General features: G+C 55.2%; 5 protein-coding genes across 5 annotated transcripts; 4 read left to right on the top strand and 1 right to left on the bottom strand.

The window, feature by feature from the left end:
• Nucleotides 1–218: 218 nt before the first annotated feature.
• Nucleotides 219–4,114, top strand: CAOG_08871 (hypothetical protein). The gene is made up of 8 exons (XM_011272224.1): nt 219–711; nt 924–1,286; nt 1,376–1,680; nt 1,797–2,151; nt 2,283–2,450; nt 2,535–2,700; nt 2,790–3,829; nt 3,995–4,114. Exons 1-8 carry the CDS (start codon nt 337–339, stop codon nt 4,019–4,021), a joined length of 2,799 nt encoding a protein of 932 aa, XP_011270526.1. The 5' UTR covers nt 219–336; the 3' UTR covers nt 4,022–4,114.
• Nucleotides 4,115–4,122: 8 nt separating this feature from the next.
• Nucleotides 4,123–5,104, top strand: CAOG_05233 (hypothetical protein). The gene has a single exon (XM_004346868.2). The coding sequence runs from the start codon at nt 4,222–4,224 to the stop codon at nt 5,020–5,022; it is 801 nt and encodes a 266-aa protein (XP_004346918.2). The 5' UTR covers nt 4,123–4,221; the 3' UTR covers nt 5,023–5,104.
• A 1,255-nt stretch (nt 5,105–6,359) lies between these two features.
• CAOG_05232 (hypothetical protein) lies at nt 6,360–10,276 on the top strand. Its single transcript, XM_004346867.2, has 11 exons — nt 6,360–6,512; nt 6,642–6,670; nt 7,225–7,467; nt 7,555–7,737; nt 7,898–8,163; nt 8,266–8,508; nt 8,611–8,761; nt 8,860–8,965; nt 9,061–9,429; nt 9,541–9,724; nt 9,819–10,276. Exons 1-11 carry the CDS (start codon nt 6,409–6,411, stop codon nt 10,161–10,163), a joined length of 2,223 nt encoding a protein of 740 aa, XP_004346917.1. The 5' UTR covers nt 6,360–6,408; the 3' UTR covers nt 10,164–10,276.
• Nucleotides 10,277–10,289: 13 nt separating this feature from the next.
• On the top strand, nt 10,290–12,199 carry CAOG_05231 (2OG-Fe(II) oxygenase). Its single transcript, XM_004346866.2, has 5 exons — nt 10,290–10,966; nt 11,162–11,270; nt 11,415–11,430; nt 11,513–11,631; nt 11,715–12,199. Exons 1-5 carry the CDS (start codon nt 10,409–10,411, stop codon nt 12,029–12,031), a joined length of 1,119 nt encoding a protein of 372 aa, XP_004346916.2. The 5' UTR covers nt 10,290–10,408; the 3' UTR covers nt 12,032–12,199.
• Nucleotides 12,161–17,976, bottom strand: CAOG_05230 (rho GTPase-activating protein; the record flags this gene model as incomplete). Its single annotated transcript, XM_004346865.2, has 2 exons — nt 12,161–15,964; nt 16,061–17,976. The coding sequence occupies 2 exons, from the start codon at nt 17,974–17,976 to the stop codon at nt 12,250–12,252; spliced, it is 5,631 nt and encodes a 1,876-aa protein (XP_004346915.1). The 3' UTR covers nt 12,161–12,249.
• Between the last annotated feature and the right edge of the window lie 458 nt (nt 17,977–18,434).

Below are 18,434 nucleotides of genomic sequence, written 5' to 3'. Positions count from 1 at the left end.
TTTTGTATGCTCCTTGGCATCTCACAACCCGCATAGATCTAGATCCTCGCAACAATGCGACAAACACGAGAGTACTGTACCTTTTGTCTGTCCCTTTCCTCAAACGGATGCTGGCAACACTGTAACCAATCGCGTTGTGTTGGGATCACACTATAAATCTACATCGATCTATTCTACACCATTCGCTCAAAAGTCACCATCATCACACACAGAACAGTCTTGGTTTTTTCTTTGATCCTTCGCTCCCAATTCTTTGGCTTTGAGCCCTTCCCTCCACCCATTCTTTTTGTCGCCTTTCACTCTTGCTCTACTTGTTCGTGCTCTTCCTCAGAAACCATGGGCGGTTCGTCGTCCAAGCACGGCGTCGAGCCCGGGCGCACGCTCGTCACTCAGGACGTTGCAGCGCGGCGGCTGTGGACCATCTCGGAGGCCTGCGCAGAGGGCGACGCCGCCTCGATCATTGTCTCGGGTGGCGCATCTCGCAGTCTTCATGACAGAGACGGCTCTGGCTCCGGGCTGTCGGACGCCGCAAAGCCGTCTCCGATCGGGTCGTCTTCCTCTGCTGTGATGACGACGACGAATCCTGCCTCGGCAGCGGCCAACGCGACGGATGTCGATCCCTCGTCAGCCGTGCCAGTGACGCTGTTTGTGCACAGCATCAACCCGCGCGATCCGCCTGCGATCAAGGCGGCCGTCCAAAACCACTTGCATGTATGCCAACAATCCTACTTCTGCAGCGCTTCCCTTGTCGACCCCCTGCGCGCGTGTGCATGAGAGTGCTTCAGTCTGCTGCAATGGATTCAGTGGATCTATGAGAGTTTTGATTTTTTTGCGTCGGGGATTTGGGCTGTGAGGACGATCGGAACATCACGCTCATCTTTTCGAGACTTCTCGTTCTTTTCCCCCGCGAAATCTTGACACAGAAACTGAAAATTCTAAGACACCCATCCATCATCAAATTTGTCCAGTCGGAAACCACCGACGACGAGATTCGGTTGGTGACGGAGCCCGTCGTGCCACTCGCCCAGGTTCTCGCGACGCTGTCCGTCGACGAGATTGTCGTTGGGCTGTATCGTGTCCTCAAGGCGCTGATTTTCCTGCACGATCAGTGCTCGATGGCGCATAACAACCTGTCTGAGAGTGCAATCTTTGTCAGCTCCATGGACGGCGGCTGGCGCCTCGGTAGCCTCGAGTTTGCAGTTCCCTTTCCGAGCGCTACCAAAGCCTATCTCGACAGCACGCGGCCGTTTCGTGCCAAACGCAGCGTTCCGCCAGAAGAGACGCAGGTAGAGTATCTTGATGGCCAGGAAAACTTCATCCCTCTTTGTTTGTGCTCACTTGCGGCAACGTTTGCAATTTTTTTGTTATGTCGCAGCCAAACTTTGAGGCGCCACTTTCAATACACGTGCCCTACGCTACAGACAGCTATGGATTTGCAACCCTTGTTGCTGAAGTGTTGTCCGTGACCTCATCATCCGACCACGGCGATTCCCTATCACCCTCGGCGGCACAAATGGTGGAGGACTGTGCAGCCGAGTTTACTGTCGCGGACGACTGCCGAAAGCCCCTCTCAGTGGCCGAGGAGTTCTCCTTCTTCCGTGAGAATAATCTGCTGGTGATGCTCAGAGTCCTAACCAACCTCGCCGTCGAGCCCCACGAGACCAAGCTCGAGTTTTTCGAGTACGAGACGCTTGTTTGTTGTTGTTGTTGTTGTTGTTGTTGTTGTTTGGTTTTTACGCTCCCGCATGAGTGCTTTCCAATTTATCACTCACGACTGCTTCTTTTTTCCGACACAGAACATTGCATCTCCGCGCTGCGCAGCTGGACGAGGGCATCTTTCTCAGGTTGATTTTGCCACACCTTGTTAGCCGTCGGACACTCATGGACCCCTGCGTGCTTTCATGCCTTCCGCATCTGTTAACGCCACGCAAGCCTGACTTCCGGGAAGAAGTGGCTGTTGTGGTGAATGGCAAGCAACTCACCGTGTCGCCATTGATTGACGAGCCGACCTTTGTGGCAAAGATTCTGCCCCGCATCACGCCTCTCTTTGCCCTTCGCGAAGTGGAAATCTGGGGCATGTTGATGGCACACTTGCATCTGTTTGCACATTTGATGGATGTTACTTCCCTGCAACAGGTCGTTTTGCCTCCGGTGAGTTCAACGGCCTTTTTGTTTGTTTGTTTGTTTGTTTGTTTGTTTGTTTGTTTGTTTTTGTAGTGGTGCTCGTCGGGTAGTAGCCAACAGGATCTCACGCGCGCATAAAATGCTTGGTGCTCTGGCAGATGGTGGCTGCGTTATCCGATTCAAGCGACAACGTCGTGAGCTCCACCCTTTCAGCCCTAGTTCATCTCGTGCCGCTCCTGAAGGGCCAGTCTGTGATTCCAGCACTTGGTCCGCGCTCTGCCATATTCCGACAGCGAGTATCACGGCCGAGCGACGGTCAGACGAAGGTATGCTGCGCGTTCTTCCATTCTGACTCGCACAAGTGACCATCTGAAACAACCTCACTTTGCTTTCTTTGGGCTCAACATTAGCCTCAAGGACACCTCTTTTTCGCCTCTCTCCCATCCGTCAAAGCTGCCAGAGAATCTCGCGAGAGCCAGCGAGCAAACCGGCCACCAGCTGCCGCAAGTGTCGCCGGCTGGGACGACTTTGAATCTGTCGCTTTTGATGACGATGACTCTACAAACCAAGCTGCCAGTAAGTTGAGTTGAGCTGGGCCCTCTTTTTTATTTGCTCATCTCCAGCTAATCCTCACCTGATGCTCTTTCTTGCTTTGTGCTCTTCAGGCACGCAAGTCCCGGCTCAGCCGACTCAAGTAGACCTCGAGATGGAAGAACAACGAGCTGCGCAGCTGGAAATCGAACGTGTGAAACGGAAGGAGCGAATGGCTGAGAAGCAGGCTCAAATGAAACTTCGAGCAGAATCAAGGCGGAAGGCGCGAGAAAGCGGGCATCATCCTGCTTCGCTCGACGAAGCCGAACCCGCGTCTGCACCATTGAATGGCCATCGCGTTGAGAATGGCTCGTCTGTTATTGTCAGCCCCACCATTGACCTCAGTCACACTGCGGGAGATGCACAGAGCGACGACGAAGTGTACGAAGACATGGACAGCGCGCCAGTCTCCTCGGTTGGTTTGTCCCCTTCACCTGGTGCTTCCGAAATGACAAGCTCCAAGACGCCCAGTCGACAATTGTCAGCCACACCGCAGGCCAGTCCGGTGCCGGTGGCTTCTCCCTCTGGCGGAATGCGCCTCGGCCGTAGCAGTGCCGAGCCACCTCGCAGCGCTGTCCCTGCCGAAGGCGTGCCGACAAATCCGCCTGGAGCGAGTGTGGCTCACTCGCATGGGAACAAGCTCGCGACTCACAATGGCTTGGATGGCTCTGCACCTGCAACCGGCACACCCTCCAAGCCAGAGCCGGCCAAGAAAGAGTTTGACTTTTTCGCTGACATGGAGCCCGTCTACACTGCGCCGGTTTTGGTGAACGCCACAGCCAAAGCGCTGCTCGGTAGTGGCACGTCGTCCTTCGTCTCGCAAAGTGTTCCGACGTCTTCGACATCTGTGCCGTTTTCTGGATCCTTCCTTGAGATGCAAACCAATCAAAATCCTGCGTCGAGTGTGAATGATGCTGCTGTATTGCAAACGTCGTTTGCAGTCCCGTCTCCATCGACAGCTGCTGTGGCTTCGAGCGACCATGGAAGCGAGCAATGGAGTTCATCATCGATTTCTGTTCAGTCCCGAGAGGACGATTTCGTGGCATCCCCATCGCCAACACTGATTTCGGCCGGCTCGTCCCTGCTAGTTGCCGCTCAAGATGATGCTGACGCGGTAAGACTTCTTTTTTTGCTCAACTTGCGATGTTGTGAACATGCTGGTTTCAGAGACTCACTTGTTGTTCCTCTCTGCTCTCCCGTCTGCGTCTGATTGTCGTGGGACTCCTTGCTCTCTCTTCTCTATGAACATTGTTTCGCATTTTCACCCTTCGACGTGCAGAGCGAGGACGGCTGGGGCTGGGAGTAGCCTTTATCTCCAAGATTCCCATTGTTCATTTTCGACCAAGTTTTCCACCTTTCGCCTTTTTTTTTTTTTTTTTTATTAAAGTCTTTATCTCAGTCTAGTTTCTCTCTCTTTGTTGTTTTCCTTGTCATTGTGTCGTTCGTTGTGATTGTTGACCTTTGAACGCAATCTCATTCGTGCGAAATCGCTCTCAAAAACATCACATGATTTTTTCAATCCGTCGTCGCTGCACCGCCGCCACCACGCCGACGACAATGACGACGACGACAATGACAGCGACAACCACGCCAACCCTGCTGCTCGCTGCCGTTGCAATGGTGATGGCTGCCGCTGTGATTGGAACAACGAGCGCGTTCGACCCGCCGACTTACAACTCGACCGTGTACGAGGCCTTCTTTGCCAAGGTGCTGCTCAACCCGCTGCCGCCGCTGACGAGCGACCCGTACAACGACCCGACCATCAACACGACGCTGCCGGACTTTGTGTGTGCCGCAAAGTACCCCGACCCGACCAACCGCACCAACTATGTGCTGCAGACGTACACCGACCCGACCGCCGCGAGCAACGACGGCGCCTACGTGACCCACCTGCACCCGTGCGGGTACTGCTCGAGCGCCCAGGACATGGCCGTCTACATGCAAGACCCAAACCTCACCGACCCCGTCCGCAAGTGCTGCGCGCTCACCTACATTTCGCAGGAAGAGTCGCTCAAGTGCCTCATCAAGATTGGCTTTACGGAGAACTGCGCGCGCATTTGGATGTACAACGGGATTAACACCCGCAAGCACTGCTCCGACCTCTGCCTCGCCGCGTGGATTGAGGGCACGCCAAGCAACGTCCCGCCAAATTCGACCACCCTCAACCCGTGTCTGCAATGCGACGAGGACCAGAGCGGACCCGTGTTCAAGCTGATTGCCGGTCGCACCCGCCGCGACTCTGGCCTCCTGTCCAGCATCAACCGCCCGCCGGACACGATCTACGCCGTCTACCAGTACTGGTATTGAGCGCGGGGAGGTGCGGTGATGCTTTCGTTTTGTCTTTGGATTCCGTTTGAGCTGTTGTTTGTTTCGAGTTTTTGTATTGTGAATAGCAAGCTTTTTCGTTTGCGCTTCTTGCCGAGCAGCATGTTGCAAAGCGCAGCCGACTCGCGTTGACAAGTACCGGTGTGCACGCCTCAGTTCTTCCGCGACAGAACCGGTTTTGACGAGCAGCTCTTGTTTGGCCGCTCAGAGTCTCGTTGATTTGGACAATGGCACCGAGTGCAATCAGACACGCTCAGACTCTGTCGCACACGATGCCAGCGATTGTCACACGCCGGACGCTATTGGAGGCTATTGCAATCCACCGATTGACAAAGTGAAAAATCGGCTTGGCTCTTTGAAAGTGGATTTATTCGTTGAACACGTTGGATGAAGCTGTTTGAAGATTGGGTTGTTACAAATGTAGATTTTCACACTGTTGGCGGTACGTACTTACCTGCGCACTTGATGCGGACCACTTTCGGTTTGAAGGTGCCATCAGCCTGCTGCACGCTGAAGCGAACATCGGCCTCTTGAAACGCCTCTCGAAAGACCACAGAAATGTAGTTCTTTTCAGCAATAGGTTGAGTCCCTTGTTCGCGAAAGTCGATCACTCGCCATTCGGCTGGACCAAGGAGAGCGTAAGGGCCCTCTTCTGCGAAACGGTTAATATGAGAACCCTTGGCCCTTCCTCCACACAAGAGTTCAACCGCCCACCGAGCTCAGAGTTGATCCAGAAGTCGATCGCTCTCGTGATAGGGTTCTTTCCAGCCTCGGCAGCACTTCCATACTTGAAAGGAAGGCAAAGACTGGCACCGCGCCAAAATTCATGCTGGAGCACCCCTTCCTTGGGAAAGCCATTGGTCCCGGAGGAGGAACTCAGGTCAGAGATAGCGTAAATTTTTTCGTAACTTTGTCCTTCGCGACTGGATAGGTCTTTTGCGCCGCTTCTTTTTGAAGTAGAGTTATCTGCTTCGTTTGTTCATAGATTAGAGTTGCAACAGCTGCGGCGTAGAGGCAGGTCTGGCTGAAAGCGGCTGAAACTACGACCAGCTCATCGGCTCACGAGAGTGGTTAGAACTCAAACACCAATCAACGAGTGTTCGCCAGTCACGCGCTGGGACTCCCAGAATGACGGCAAAATCCACTTGCGCTGAAGGCGCGAGAGACACGATAACATCAGGGACAAGGGTCAACTGGAGTCTCGGTGACAACCAAACAGCCCTCGCATTGGCACCGACGAACCTGACTTGTACCAATCCCGCATATTGCTTCTTTATCTATTTCTCAGTGTCTCTGAATCCAGTTCAAGTCTGAGCCGACACAGTTCAGTCCTTTATTTTTTGTTGCTGTTTTGCCAAAGCCAAAGCCATGAGCGATCTCCTGTCGTTTGCGTTGTTCGTCACCGCCAACATCATCCGGATGGTGGAGGAGTACGAGATGATTGAGCCCGAGTTCGAGAAGCTCTCCGCCCGGTAAACGCCATCAAAGCGATGATGATGATCCTGCAGTCCAAACGAAACACTGATTTTTTTTTTTTTTTTTTTTTTTTTTTTTTTTTTTTTTAACACTTGATTTTTTTTTTTTTTTTCTGTGTGACACAGCGTCCGCTCGCTCGAACGCCCGCTCGAGGGTAAGCCGCACACAGAGACACCCCCTTGCTCTTCCTTCTGTCTCTGTCTCTGTCCCTCCAAGTCGACCAGCTGAGCCCACTGCGCACTTTTGCTGGCGTGACGTTACTGCGTTCTGGAATGAACGAAGCGGGATTTTTTTTTTTTTTTTTTTTTTTGGTTGCCGATTCCAATAATGGAATTGTGTGCAAGAACCAAAAACCGCAATTTGTGATCAAAGACGAGTTTGTGTGGAGCCCAGTGTGACGATGGAGTGCGAACAGGCGTGGATGGAAGAGAGTTGGGGGTGGCGGAGGGGGTGGAGCGGAGTGGAAGGGTGCGGTGGTGGGAGGGGACGGGGGAAAACAGTGCGCTCTCAGGAATGGATTGCAACGTCAGTTCAACCACGTTGAGCAATCAACCCACTCACTTTCCCACGTCCACGTTGCACGATGAAAGACCAAAGAACAAAGAAAAATGCATGACATGAAACGTTGTCGCGTTTTTGGATCCGAAAAAAAGAAAAAGGCGAAAAAACGCTCGATGATGCTCACACAAATGAATGTGTTTGGCGCAGTGCTCAAGACATCGTGCGGAAACCTGCAAGTCTACGAAGACGTCTTGCGCCGCCTCAACCAGGTCCTCGACTCGGTCAACCGCTTCTTTGAAGCCCAGGCCAAGCAGCGCGCCAAGGGCGAGAAGAAGGACAAGATCCTCAAGTTTATCCGCGGCGAGTCCATCAATGTCACCGTTGCGCTCTTCCACGAGAACATTGACGTGTGCATCGTCGATCTCAACGCGGCCGTCCAAGCTGCCGAAGGTGCGTGCGTGCATGGTTGGGTTTGGGGATTTGGGTTTGGCAACAATTTGTTGGCTTATTTCTGAACGCGTTCTATCTTGTTTTCAGTGCTGAACGCCCAGCAGCGCGTTCAGGACACCGCCAAGACCACTGTCGAGATGCTCGAGCTCGAAAAGCGCCGTGCTGCGCTTGAGGAGGTTCATGAGTGCGTGCAGTGCGGCCAGGAGTTCAAGGAGTCCTCGAACGCCATGGGCACTTGCAAGTTCCATCCTACCCATTCGACCTACTCGAGTAAGTTTCAGTATTGCCGTGTCTGGTGTGCTTCTTTTTTTTGCGCGATCTACCAAAACGGTTGCTGGGTCTGTCAATTTCGGTTATTTGTTTTTTCAAAGTTGTTTCGATTTTTTTTTGTTTCAACTTCCCACCTAACTCAACTTGCGCGCTTGTGCAGACCGCGGTGTTCGCATGCGATGCTGCGACAAGGAATTCCGCGACACGACTGCTGCCAATGCGGAAGGCTGCCGTCGCGGTCGCCACATCAAGGACCATCACGTCTTCTTCCCGTACCTGAACTACTTTTCGTGGCTTTACAAGCAGAAGAGTCTCGAGTCGGAGATTTGGCTCAGCGGCCAGCAGGTCGATCTCGAGGATGGAATGACCAAGTGGGCCACGGTCGGCGTTCGTACCGATGGCCACCTGTTTGTTCGCATTGGCAAGGTTGGTTTTTCCTCTCTTTCGTTTGTTGTTTGCTCGAACATGTTTTCGACTGTTGTATGCGCTGAACTTGAGGAAACTCACGCTTTTTTGTCCTGGTGGCAGGGAAACTTCAACTTGATGATGATGACCATCGATCCCAACGCCGCGGCTTCCTTCAAGCTCAAGAACAACGCGACCGAAACGCTCATTTGCACACGCGGTACTTACGACTTCCCTGGTGAGCTCGACCAGAGCACCGAAAAGTTGTACTGGTACGTGCGCGCTGATTGGATTCTTCACCAAGAGTCCATTGCCGGCGTGCGTCTCCAGATCAAGTCCTGCACCTCGGATGGTCCGTTGGTCAAGGTAAACGCTTGCTTGTTTTGAACGGTCCTCCTTGGGCCCTTCCTTTTTTGTCTGACAATTTCTGCACATTCCCTCTGCTCGCTATTAAATGGCTGCCGACAGGAACTCTTCTTCAAGTCCCTGTCTCCCTTGGAAAAGGGCGAGACCAAGGCCTTCCTTCCGGCCGGCTCTGGTGCCAACATTGACACTTCGATCGTCAAGCCGCCACCCAAGGTCGCCAACTTTACTCCCTTCCCAGACTCCATCACCAAGGGTACGTTTTCTCCAATGCTGTTGTTGATTGAAAATCAAAAGGGCTGGCGAGTGGTGCTCATCTTCTTCCTGTCCGCCTCTCTCTCTCTCTGGCCACAGCTCCTCCGATTTTCGAGGACGAGAACACGACCAACTCGGGATCGACCAAGCTGCGTCTCAAGAACGTTGGACCGGCGCAAGCCAATCCCAACACGAGCGGCTTTTCGTAAGTGTCGCAGCAGCAGCAGCAGCACGAGAGTGCACGAGCCTGGTGCTGTTGGATCAACATCGTTGACTTTGCGAATTTTGATGCTCGTCTAGGTTTGATACCTTCGTCAACGAAATCATGGTCATGAATCTGGCAAAGGGCGAGGCTGCTGTTGGTTCGTCGTCGAGCGAGCGCATCATGATTCTGGCCATGGTTCAGACACACCAAATCAACGTGGAGGAGGCTTGCCGCCTGCTCACCGCTGTTGACACCAGCAAGACCGCTCCCGACGACCCAGTAACCATCATTGATTGCTACTGTGACTTTTTGGTCGACGGCGAGTGGGTCCGCAGCCGCAAGACGACGTGCCAAGTGACTGGCAAGGGCGAACTCCCTTTCACCGTCGAACCGAAGGGTGTTGTGAAGGTGACCATCTCTGGTCAGATGGAAGCTCCAGGCAAGAGCTCGTCCTGGCACGGCCGGTATGTGCTTGCTGCTTCGGGTTTTGTTGTTGTTTTGTCGTGCCTGTTTGCTTACAGTTCTTTTATCATCACCCTGTGCTCCTGTCGCCGCCCTCCGCACCTCCGCGCCAGTGCATATGTTGCTCGCTTGGCTCCAGTTACCATGCGCATCACTCTTGAAACGATGGAGGGTGCAAAGGCGTCCAAGAACGTTGTCTTCCACAACCCGGCGACTTCGTTCAACCAGCGCGAATCGACCGACATGTTCTTCTTGCACTGCGATGATCCGTTCCGCTGGGAGCGTGGCTATGTGTCGGTACGTTCATCAATGGCTGACAACTAAACTGCGAGTTGCTTTTTGTGTTTGCGTGTGCGTGTTGCTCATGTTCGTCTGGCTTCTCTGTTCGCAGGTCAGTCCTGCTGACCAAGACAGGAAGGATGCGCTGTTCAAGGTCAAGGTCAATGGCAGCACTACGTACAATGTGACTCTGGAAAATCTCCAGAGCTGGGCTTACACTGCGCTCAAAGAAACCCCGCACGCCACCGAGTGCGAGCTGAGCGATCTGTGCTCGGGTCCCGTCAAGACCCGCGGTTTCATCGATCACGCCACCAAGACGATCGTTGGCTTCCACTTTGAAGTGGAGTGGACTGCTGACAAGCAGAGCCCCGGCTACAAGGCGAGCGACTCGTACATTATTCCCTCGCACGTTCTCCGCGATGCTCTTGCCTCCGTTCCCACTGACCATGTCGAGTAGAGCGAGCGAGTGGCGCTCCTTTTTGAAAGTTTGGGATGAAGACTTTTGCTTGAATGATGTTTTTGAGATCATGTCCATTGCCGCTAAATACCAAACACCCAAACACAACAAAAACCCCACTCCAGCAATTTTCTCGGTTTGAGCATTTGAGGCTTTTTCTCAACCAAACCCTCGGATCCACACACACTCCGCCTCTTCTTTGTCTTTTCCTTCCTTCTAGCGTTTTTCCTTTGAGCTTGATTTAAATGGGCGACCCGTATGCCGTGGACGCGTCGTCGCTGCGGACCAACCTGCCTGCCGCTGTTGAGGACGAGCGCCTTGCGGTTCCCGTGATTGACATTGCCGCCCTCGCGCCCGGTGCTCCTGCGGCCGATCGCCAGCGCGTGATTGAGCAGCTGCGCTTTGCGTGCCGCGACGTCGGGTTCTTCTACTGCGCGGGCCACGGCGTGCCGCAGCAGCTGCTCGACGCGCTCTTCAGCACGACGCTCGACTTTCTCGCCAAGCCGACCGAGTACAAGCAACGCATCGCCATGTCCAATTCGCGCGTCTTCCGGGGCTGGTTTGCGCTCGGTGGCGAACTCACGTCCTACCGCGCCGACTGGAAGGAAGGGATTTACTTTGGCGAGGACCTCGCAGACAACCATCCAGATGTGCTCGCCAAGAAGCCAATGCACGGTGCAAACCAGTGGCCCGACGTGCAGGACTTTCCAGAGTACAAGCAGACAGTCACGACCTACATGTCCGTCATGACCGAGCTTGGCCACACCATCATGGAGGGCATTGCCGAATCCCTGGGACTTGCGGTAAAACAAAACAAACAAACAAACTGAATCGAAAAACAAAAACACGGAGCGGGACATTTTGGCCATTTCTGGTCGTGTGATGAGCTGGTTTCTCAGCAGAAATGTCGATGGTGGCTGAAAGACGAAACTCACTCACGCTGTACGGTACATGCAATGTGGTGTTTGTTTTGGCTTGTGACTTGCCTCTTTGACCAGCCCGACTTTTTCCGGAAAGCATTCACGGCCAACCCGTTCACGCCCTTCCGTCTGTTCCACTACCCTGCCGACCCTGTTGCCAAGCACGAGAACGGCGAGGAACGCTGGGGTAATTTGTAGTTTGGATTCGCTGCAGTCTTTTTTAGCCGACACCTATTTGTGTCAAATCTCACCAATGTTGAATCCCATGTCCTTGTCGGTCCTTGTTGGCTCCGTTCCATCTGCTTTTTGTCCTGACGTTTATGACGTGTAGGAGTCGGCGTCCACAGGTGAGCTTTGAATCATTGAACATTGTGTTGCCAACTTGGAACTGACTCTGCTCATTCTGTGACTGCTCGATCCTAAACGCAGAGACTACGGATGCTTGACTGTTCTGTCCTCGCCGAATATCATCGGCCTTGAGATTGAACTCAAGACTGGAGAATGGGTCAAAGCCCGCCAAATTCCTGGCACGTTTGTTGTCAACATTGGTATGTTCTGGAGCCCTGCGATTCACGCATTCTCTTCTCTTCTCTTCTCTCGTCAATAACTAACGGGTCTCGAATGCTGCCAGGCGACATGCTGGAAGTCTGGACGAAAGGGGTCGTTCGCGCCGCACCGCACCGCGTCAAGAACGTGTCCAACGTCAACCGCATCACTGCCCCGTTTTTCTTTGACCCCAACTTTGACTGCATGATCAACCCCCTGGACATTACATTTTCGGACGACGGCAAGACGGCCACTGCTGTAACAGCCAAGGACACGGACCTGTCCTCGCTTACAACCAACCCTAGCATCCGTTCTTTGACCTTCCCGCTCCGCTATGGCGACTATATTCTCAAAAAGGTCCAGAACAACTTTCCAGAGCTGGAGCAAATGTCTCTCAAGTAGTCAGCCACTCTTTTTGGCAGCATGACAATACAGTACATCGTTTTGATAGTTGCAAAGTGCATGCTCGTTTGAACACTTCAACTGGAGCAAGAACAAAAGAAAAAAAAAATCTTGTAACGCATCAAAAACTATCCTTCAACTAAATTGTATTCACATCGAAAAAAAAATTACAACACGATTTTAAAAACAAAAAATAAGAGCCGCAAATCATTCGCATTTTAACTTTCAGTGGCGCCCCAGTCGTCGTCCTCGCGCTCAATGAGACGAGAGGCGCGCTTGTCGCTCGAGTCGTCCGGGACGGCCGTCAGACCAGCTTTCTCGGTCGTCCCATCAGCACCGTCCTCATTTTCAGCGTCGTAGCGATCGCCGTCAAACACGGCCTGCTGCGTCGCTTCAATCCACTCGCCGTTCGCGTCTTCCACAAACATGACGCCATTGGCATCGAAAAAGTAAATGTTGCCGTCCTCATTGTAGTAGTAAGGCTGACCAGAGTCGTCGCGGTAGTACGGCACGCCGTTGCCGTCAATCCAGTACTGGTTGCCATCTTCGTCGCAAAGCGCCGTCTGCTCGACATTTTCTTGCTCCTCGTCAAAGCGGGCAAGCGCCTCGGCCAACACCTGCTCATTGTCCGGGTCGTCGGCAGCAGAATCTTGGACGAGTTGCTCGAGATGCTCCAACTGCTCGGCTTGCGCGTTTGCCTGCTCGGCTTGCTCGTCCATGCCCTCCTCCGAGAGGATGATGGCAGACAGACGCATGGCAAGGGATGGAGGGATGGATGTCGCAGGATCGAGGCTGCTGTTGCTTCCTGACGATGCCACACTCGTCTTGCGACCTTGACCGAGTTGCATCATCATTTCCTGGCTTGCACGAATGATATCCTCCATGTCGATCGAATCAGTGTCGCCGTCTTCGCCGCTCAGCTCAAAGGAGCCAGTCGACATGAGCCCAGACAGGCGTGCGCGCGGCAGCGGCTTGAAGTGGTACGAGTTGAGCTCAGGGATGAGCATCGAGCCGAGCTCTTCTTCGCTGATGCGTCGAGACGACCGCTTGGACGAGGAGCCAAACGATTGACGCAAGGCAACAGCGGGGGCAACGACGGGTGCCACGACGAACGGCGCAGCCACGGCGGGGACGGCGGCGACGGCCACGACTGGCTCGACCACAATCGCAGGCACAGTCGTTGAACCAGCGGCAGCAGCAGCAGCAGCATCGGCTTTCGATTGCTCGAAAACACGTTCCGTGCTCAGTGTTGGAGTGACTGGCGTCGCGGGTAAGACGGGATTTCGTGGAGCGGGCGTGGGCTTGTTGCTCGCCACTTGAGGTAGAGCATCGTATGACGTGGCCGAGCTCGTGTCCGTCGAAGCACCCAGACTGCTGGTCGATGACTGGGCCTGCAGGCTGGAGTGCGGCTTTTGGGAATCCGGCTCTGGTGCTCGTGGAGCTGGCATGGGTGGCAGAGGCTTGATTGGGCGCCGAATGAGGGCTTCGTTGGAGCCAGAGTTGCGGCCAGACAGGGCGGCTGCGTTTCGGCCATTGACAACGTTGCCGTCGCCGTCAAACTGAGGTTGCCCTTGGACGGAGTCTCCGCTTCGACTTCGTTGGCGAGTGTGTCGCCGGAGATGAGGCGGGATGCTGTTCGGCTGCTCTTCTGCGGACGCCGCGGCATCGAGCTCTTCCAGCGTGAACAAGTCGCGCGACAGGCGATGCAAGAGGGGTGATGACATGGAGCGAACGCGGGTTTCGCTGGCGATCACCTGGACAGCGGCAGGTTGTGCAGCCGTGGCAGACTGTGCGGCCACGTCGGGTTGTGCGGCCGCTGCAATCGGCTGCACCTGGTTAATGTCCACGCTGGCACGAGGCGACGGAATTTTCGGAGACTGAGATCGAGGTGCCACAGGAGGCTTGCCCGTGGGGGCACCAGGCGCACCAGGCGCACCAGGCGCACCAGGCGCACCAGGCGCAGAGTCGCTGCCAGATTTGGTCGCGCGCCGAGCAGCTGGAGGGGACGCGTCTCCATTGGCCTTCAAGTGAGCTACAGAGTTGAACAGCGCACTCAGCGTGGCTACGGACGGTGTCGAGTAGTCCTGGGCCGAGCCCGGTGGAATCGAGGGGCCGCCTGGGCTGGGCTCGACGGCGTGACTCACAGGAGGTGCCGGCGGTGGTTTCTTTGGAACGGTGACAGGCGGCTGGGGCGCGGGTCGACGCACGGCTTGCGGCGATGTTGTAGAACGGTCGCGAAGCGAGGGAGGTTGCTCTGGAATGGCTGCAGGCGGTGGGGAAGGCGAGGATGGATTGACCGGACTGCCGCCTTGCGATAGCGAAAGGAGTCCCGCCAGTTTGGTTGGAACATTGTGGGCAGCCCGAGGCGGAGGCAGCATCATGGGTCTCGCTGGCGTCGGCACGCCTGGAGTCGAACCAATGATCGGCGTGCCGCCTGGGGGATGCAGGTCGATGGCTGTCTGAATCAAGTTGGACGTCGACGCAGAAAGGTGTGAGCTGTCGGGAAGGAGGATTGGATTGGAGATGAAAGGACGCGACAAGTCCTCCTCAGACACTGCACGTCTCGAAATCCGTTGTCCTGGTGCGGCCAGACCCGCTGCGGCACCACTGGAGGCTGCGGCGGGCAATACATTGCTGTCCTGATGCTGTGCAGACGGTCCCCACTCCAGTAGCGCAGACTCGCGACTCATCCGAACACCGCCAGGTCCGTTGCTGCCCATTGACGCAGACTTGCCGCGCGGGAAGACGACGATACCCGTCGACAGCCGCCGCTTCTGGGCAATGGCAGTGTTGAGAACGGCGTCCTCGTCGACGTCATTGTCGGCCACCTGGCGTGCAGCTGGCTCTGTGGTGAGGGTGATTGCAACAGGCGAAACGGCTCGCTGCGAGGGGTCTTCGGCAGACTTGTTGGAATCGGCAAGAGTCTCGGTTATAGTGCTGGCTGCTGCGGAGGTAGTTGCCGCCGCCGCCGGAGGGACGAGATTTTGCGGTGGCGGACGAGGCGGGGCTGCGCGCACAGGCTTCAGCGGCCTGGTGGACGAGAAGGATGAAGAACGACGGTCGGGATCGCTGCCGGCATCGCTCTGTGGAGGCAAAATGGCAGACTTGGACAGAATGGCCGTGATTGGGGGCGGTGGTGCAACACGGCGACGCCCCACGGTGCTCGTTTTGTTGGCGCGAAAGGAGCTTCGCAACGCAGAGGGTCCCAGACTGTTAGCCATAATCACTGGAGCAAAGGTGGCCGTTGCAACAGCGCTGTTGCGATGCTGTTGCTTTTCCTTGGCCAGACGTTCCGCCTCGTCTTCCTCGTCCTTTTCGCGCGGAGACAAGAGCTCGGCGGGCTGTTCGCCGAAAAAGGCGGTAAAGTCATTGATGAGCAGCTCCGCCACAGCCGCTTGCTCTTTGGATTGAACCACCACCAGGGACAGGTCTTGCTTGAGCGGGCGGATGATGTTGGGTCCCCACACGATGGCGAGGTTGGCGGCGGTCATGTTGGTCGACTCGCTAAAACCTGCGAGCCGCACCAAATGGGCAATCAAAAAGCGCAGGGTCGAGTAGTGCAGCGGAGGCATCTTGCCAAGCACCTCCAACAGAAGCGTTCGCTGGACGGCCGCGTCTTCGGTATTGGCAACCTTGACCAAGTCGTCGTACAGGGAAAATGTCATCAAGGGGTTTGGGAGCTCGCGAAAGAAGAGCTTGAGAACGTTCGAAATGCAGTGAATTTCGCTCGCCGTGTTGCGGGTGGTCAAGTCAACAGCATCCTCGTTGTCGTTGAATTCGGATCGCAGCTTCTGAACGTTGGATGCAACGCCAGACAATCGGTAGATTCCCTTGATGATGCCCTGTGCTTCGAGCTGCCGAACACACTTTTCCACTAACAACGGTACAGATCGGCCGCTCCGTTGCAACAGCTCCGATAGGTCGGCTCCAAATCTGGACACAATTCATTAGAAAATCAGTAAATCAATACATGGGAGGGCGGCCCGGGGGGGGGTGCATTCGTCCCTCAAGAAAGCAAACTCTACTTACACGGCGTCTTGGAAAATGCCGGTCGATCGCAACGTCACAAGAGATTGAGGGTACAGACCCTTTTCCTTGCGGCGCTCCTGGAAGAATGTGCGCAGAAAAGAAACGAGCTTTTGGTTGCGCGTGATGACGTGCGCATTCATGGCCGACCCGGGCGCGAATGTGCCTGCAGGAAGATCGAGGTTGAGCGGCGTTTTCCCGAGGACGGTCGAACTCTGCGATTTTTGCAACTGAGGCAATTGCTTCCGCAGACGGTCGACAGCCTGAGGGAAGCTTGTAATGACATCTTCTGGCGCCACCGTGCTCGTTGCCGGAGCTGCTGCGGGCATGATGGTCTCGGACTTGGAAACCGAGGACGACAGCGGTGATGCAGAGGAGGCGTCGGCGGATTCGGCGACGACAGATGCTGGCGAGGCCGCAACAGCAGCAACGGGATCTGCCGCTGGGGCTTTACGCGCAACGGAAATCACACGCACGCACTGAGACGGGAAAAAGCCGCTGGCAAAGCCCTTGTTCCCTCGCCACCAGGGCGATTCTTCGGGAGAGGGCATGTCAATGATGGAAACCATCTCGCCCACGGCAAGACTCAATTCGTCGCTCTGTTGAGCAGTGTAGTTGATGATGACCACGCCCAAGGCAAGAGCGCGCACGCGCACGAACGTCCCGGAGCTGTTCATCGAGTTGGAGCCGCTGCCGGGCTCGGAACCGGTGCTGGCAGTCGCCGCACTCGCAGCTGCCACGCCCAGCGCCTTTGAAGGCTGAGCGTGCTCACCGCTGGCATCCAGTTCGAGCCATTCGAGCACAGTGCCGCATGTGACCGATCCTGGCAAAATGGACGCAAGTCTCGTCACATACGCCGCCAGCTGGGCGCGGCGCTCATCCAGAGCGGCCAGACCAAGAAACTTGCCATTGTCCTTATCCGTCTGCAGCTTGGGCAGCTTGCTGTACCGCCGATGGAATGTGCAGCGATGGAGCTGCCGATCGAGATCCCGGAAGTCAGTGTACGTGCGCCGCACAAACCACGATCCCGATCCGCTGACAACTTGCAAGCGATAGACCTGGTTGACCGAGCGTCGCTTCGTCGAGTCAGATGACCCGGCTGTGATCGCGGACGAAGGAAGGACGAGCGCAAACTTTTCAGGGAGATTCACAAACTCGTAGTGGTAATGCTTTCCTGTGATGGGAGTGGACGGGAAGTTGATCATGCCTCCAGAGTCCATGGCGCCCAGAGGGTTGCTGCGACCTGCCGTTTTGGGTTTTCCGAACAAGTCCGGGGAGGACTTTGCGCTGAGTGCGCCAATGGTTTTGGGCGAACCACCTCCTGCCAGCAACCGCCGAGTGGGAGGCGCCACTTTCTGTGGTACGATTGTCGCATTGACGGAAGCTGAGCCAAACGAAGGGGCGGATGACGCCGCCAAGGCCGACGACGACGACGACGACGACGACGACGACGACGCTGCGGCAGTCTGTGAGGAGGCCAAAGAGGTTGGACCTGCAGTCGCTGATGCATGGGACGGCGAATCGAACGCAGTGGCGCTGCTCGTGGAGCTCGGCGAGGAGAGGGGAGAATCGTTCAAGTTGCCGCTGCTGCTGTGACTTGTCGCGGCGGCGGCTGGTGGTGGTGGCTGGTGGTGATTGTCAATCTCGAGCCTCCGCAGCTTTTGACCCTTTCTTACATCTTGAAGATTTTGCGCAGACAGGTGGGAAACGCTGTCCGACTCACGCAGGGAATCGAGCCCTTCGTGCGATCGCGGCGAGGTGCCGAAAACCGCCGCGGACGACGACGACGACGACGGAGACGACGACAGCGTGCCATCACTCGAGGCATCGTTGTGCGGTTGACCGCGAATTGTCTGAGGTGACGATTGGCGACCAAGCAGCATCGCGGCTGACGGATCGAGGTCGCTCCTGCTCGCCATTTAGAAACTGTTAGAGAATAGAACTGTCTCTCGCTCCGTATAAAATCGGCGAATCACTGAGAGCCAGTCAGTCAGTCAGCCTTGTCAGTCAGCCTTGTCAGTCAGCCTTGTCGGTCAGCCTGTCGGTCGGTCACACGACAAGTAGGTGATGAAGAGCCGAGAAGTAGCGGTCGACAAAGTATCCGCAAGATGCGAAAAAGAGAGAAACGGAGGGGGACCTAAACTAAAAATCGGAAAAGTCTCGGGTCAAAGAACTAAAAAAACAAAAACACACACCTGTCACAGACAAGAAGAAGCGCGAAATGGTGAGACAAGGCAAGGCGAGAGGTCAGTTCGCAGGCAAACACACTGATGAAAAAAAAAAAAAAAAAAAAAAAAAAAAAAAAAAAAAAAAAAAAAGGACAGTGGTTTGCAGTGGCATCTTTGTCGCTGGTGGTTGATGAGGGGGGTGTGTCAAG

This window comes from Capsaspora owczarzaki (genome assembly GCF_000151315.2).
Source record: "Capsaspora owczarzaki ATCC 30864 unplaced genomic scaffold supercont2.8, whole genome shotgun sequence".
Lineage (NCBI taxonomy): Eukaryota > Filasterea > Ministeriida > Capsasporidae > Capsaspora > Capsaspora owczarzaki.
The sequence above is the reverse complement of the archived record's forward strand: the minus strand, read 5'-3'. Positions and strand labels throughout refer to the sequence as shown.

What these genes read in the sequence shown, in the direction of transcription:
- CAOG_08871 (XM_011272224.1), top strand. Translation starts at nt 337, where the DNA reads ATGGGCGGTTCGTCGTCCAAGCACGGCGTCGAGCCCGGGCGCACGCTC. An exon ending in CTCTACAAACCAAGCTGCCA is followed by an intron (nt 2,701 to 2,789) that starts GTAAGTTGAGTT and finishes TGTGCTCTTCAG; the next exon opens with GCACGCAAGTCCCGGCTCAG. An exon ending in CTCAAGATGATGCTGACGCG is followed by an intron (nt 3,830 to 3,994) that starts GTAAGACTTCTT and finishes TTCGACGTGCAG; the next exon opens with AGCGAGGACGGCTGGGGCTG.
- CAOG_05233 (XM_004346868.2), top strand. Translation starts at nt 4,222, where the DNA reads ATGATTTTTTCAATCCGTCGTCGCTGCACCGCCGCCACCACGCCGACG.
- CAOG_05232 (XM_004346867.2), top strand. Translation starts at nt 6,409, where the DNA reads ATGAGCGATCTCCTGTCGTTTGCGTTGTTCGTCACCGCCAACATCATC. An exon ending in GCTCGAACGCCCGCTCGAGG is followed by an intron (nt 6,671 to 7,224) that starts GTAAGCCGCACA and finishes TGTTTGGCGCAG; the next exon opens with TGCTCAAGACATCGTGCGGA. An exon ending in CGGATGGTCCGTTGGTCAAG is followed by an intron (nt 8,509 to 8,610) that starts GTAAACGCTTGC and finishes GGCTGCCGACAG; the next exon opens with GAACTCTTCTTCAAGTCCCT.
- CAOG_05231 (XM_004346866.2), top strand. Translation starts at nt 10,409, where the DNA reads ATGGGCGACCCGTATGCCGTGGACGCGTCGTCGCTGCGGACCAACCTG. An exon ending in CCGAATCCCTGGGACTTGCG is followed by an intron (nt 10,967 to 11,161) that starts GTAAAACAAAAC and finishes CTCTTTGACCAG; the next exon opens with CCCGACTTTTTCCGGAAAGC. An exon ending in CACGTTTGTTGTCAACATTG is followed by an intron (nt 11,632 to 11,714) that starts GTATGTTCTGGA and finishes GAATGCTGCCAG; the next exon opens with GCGACATGCTGGAAGTCTGG.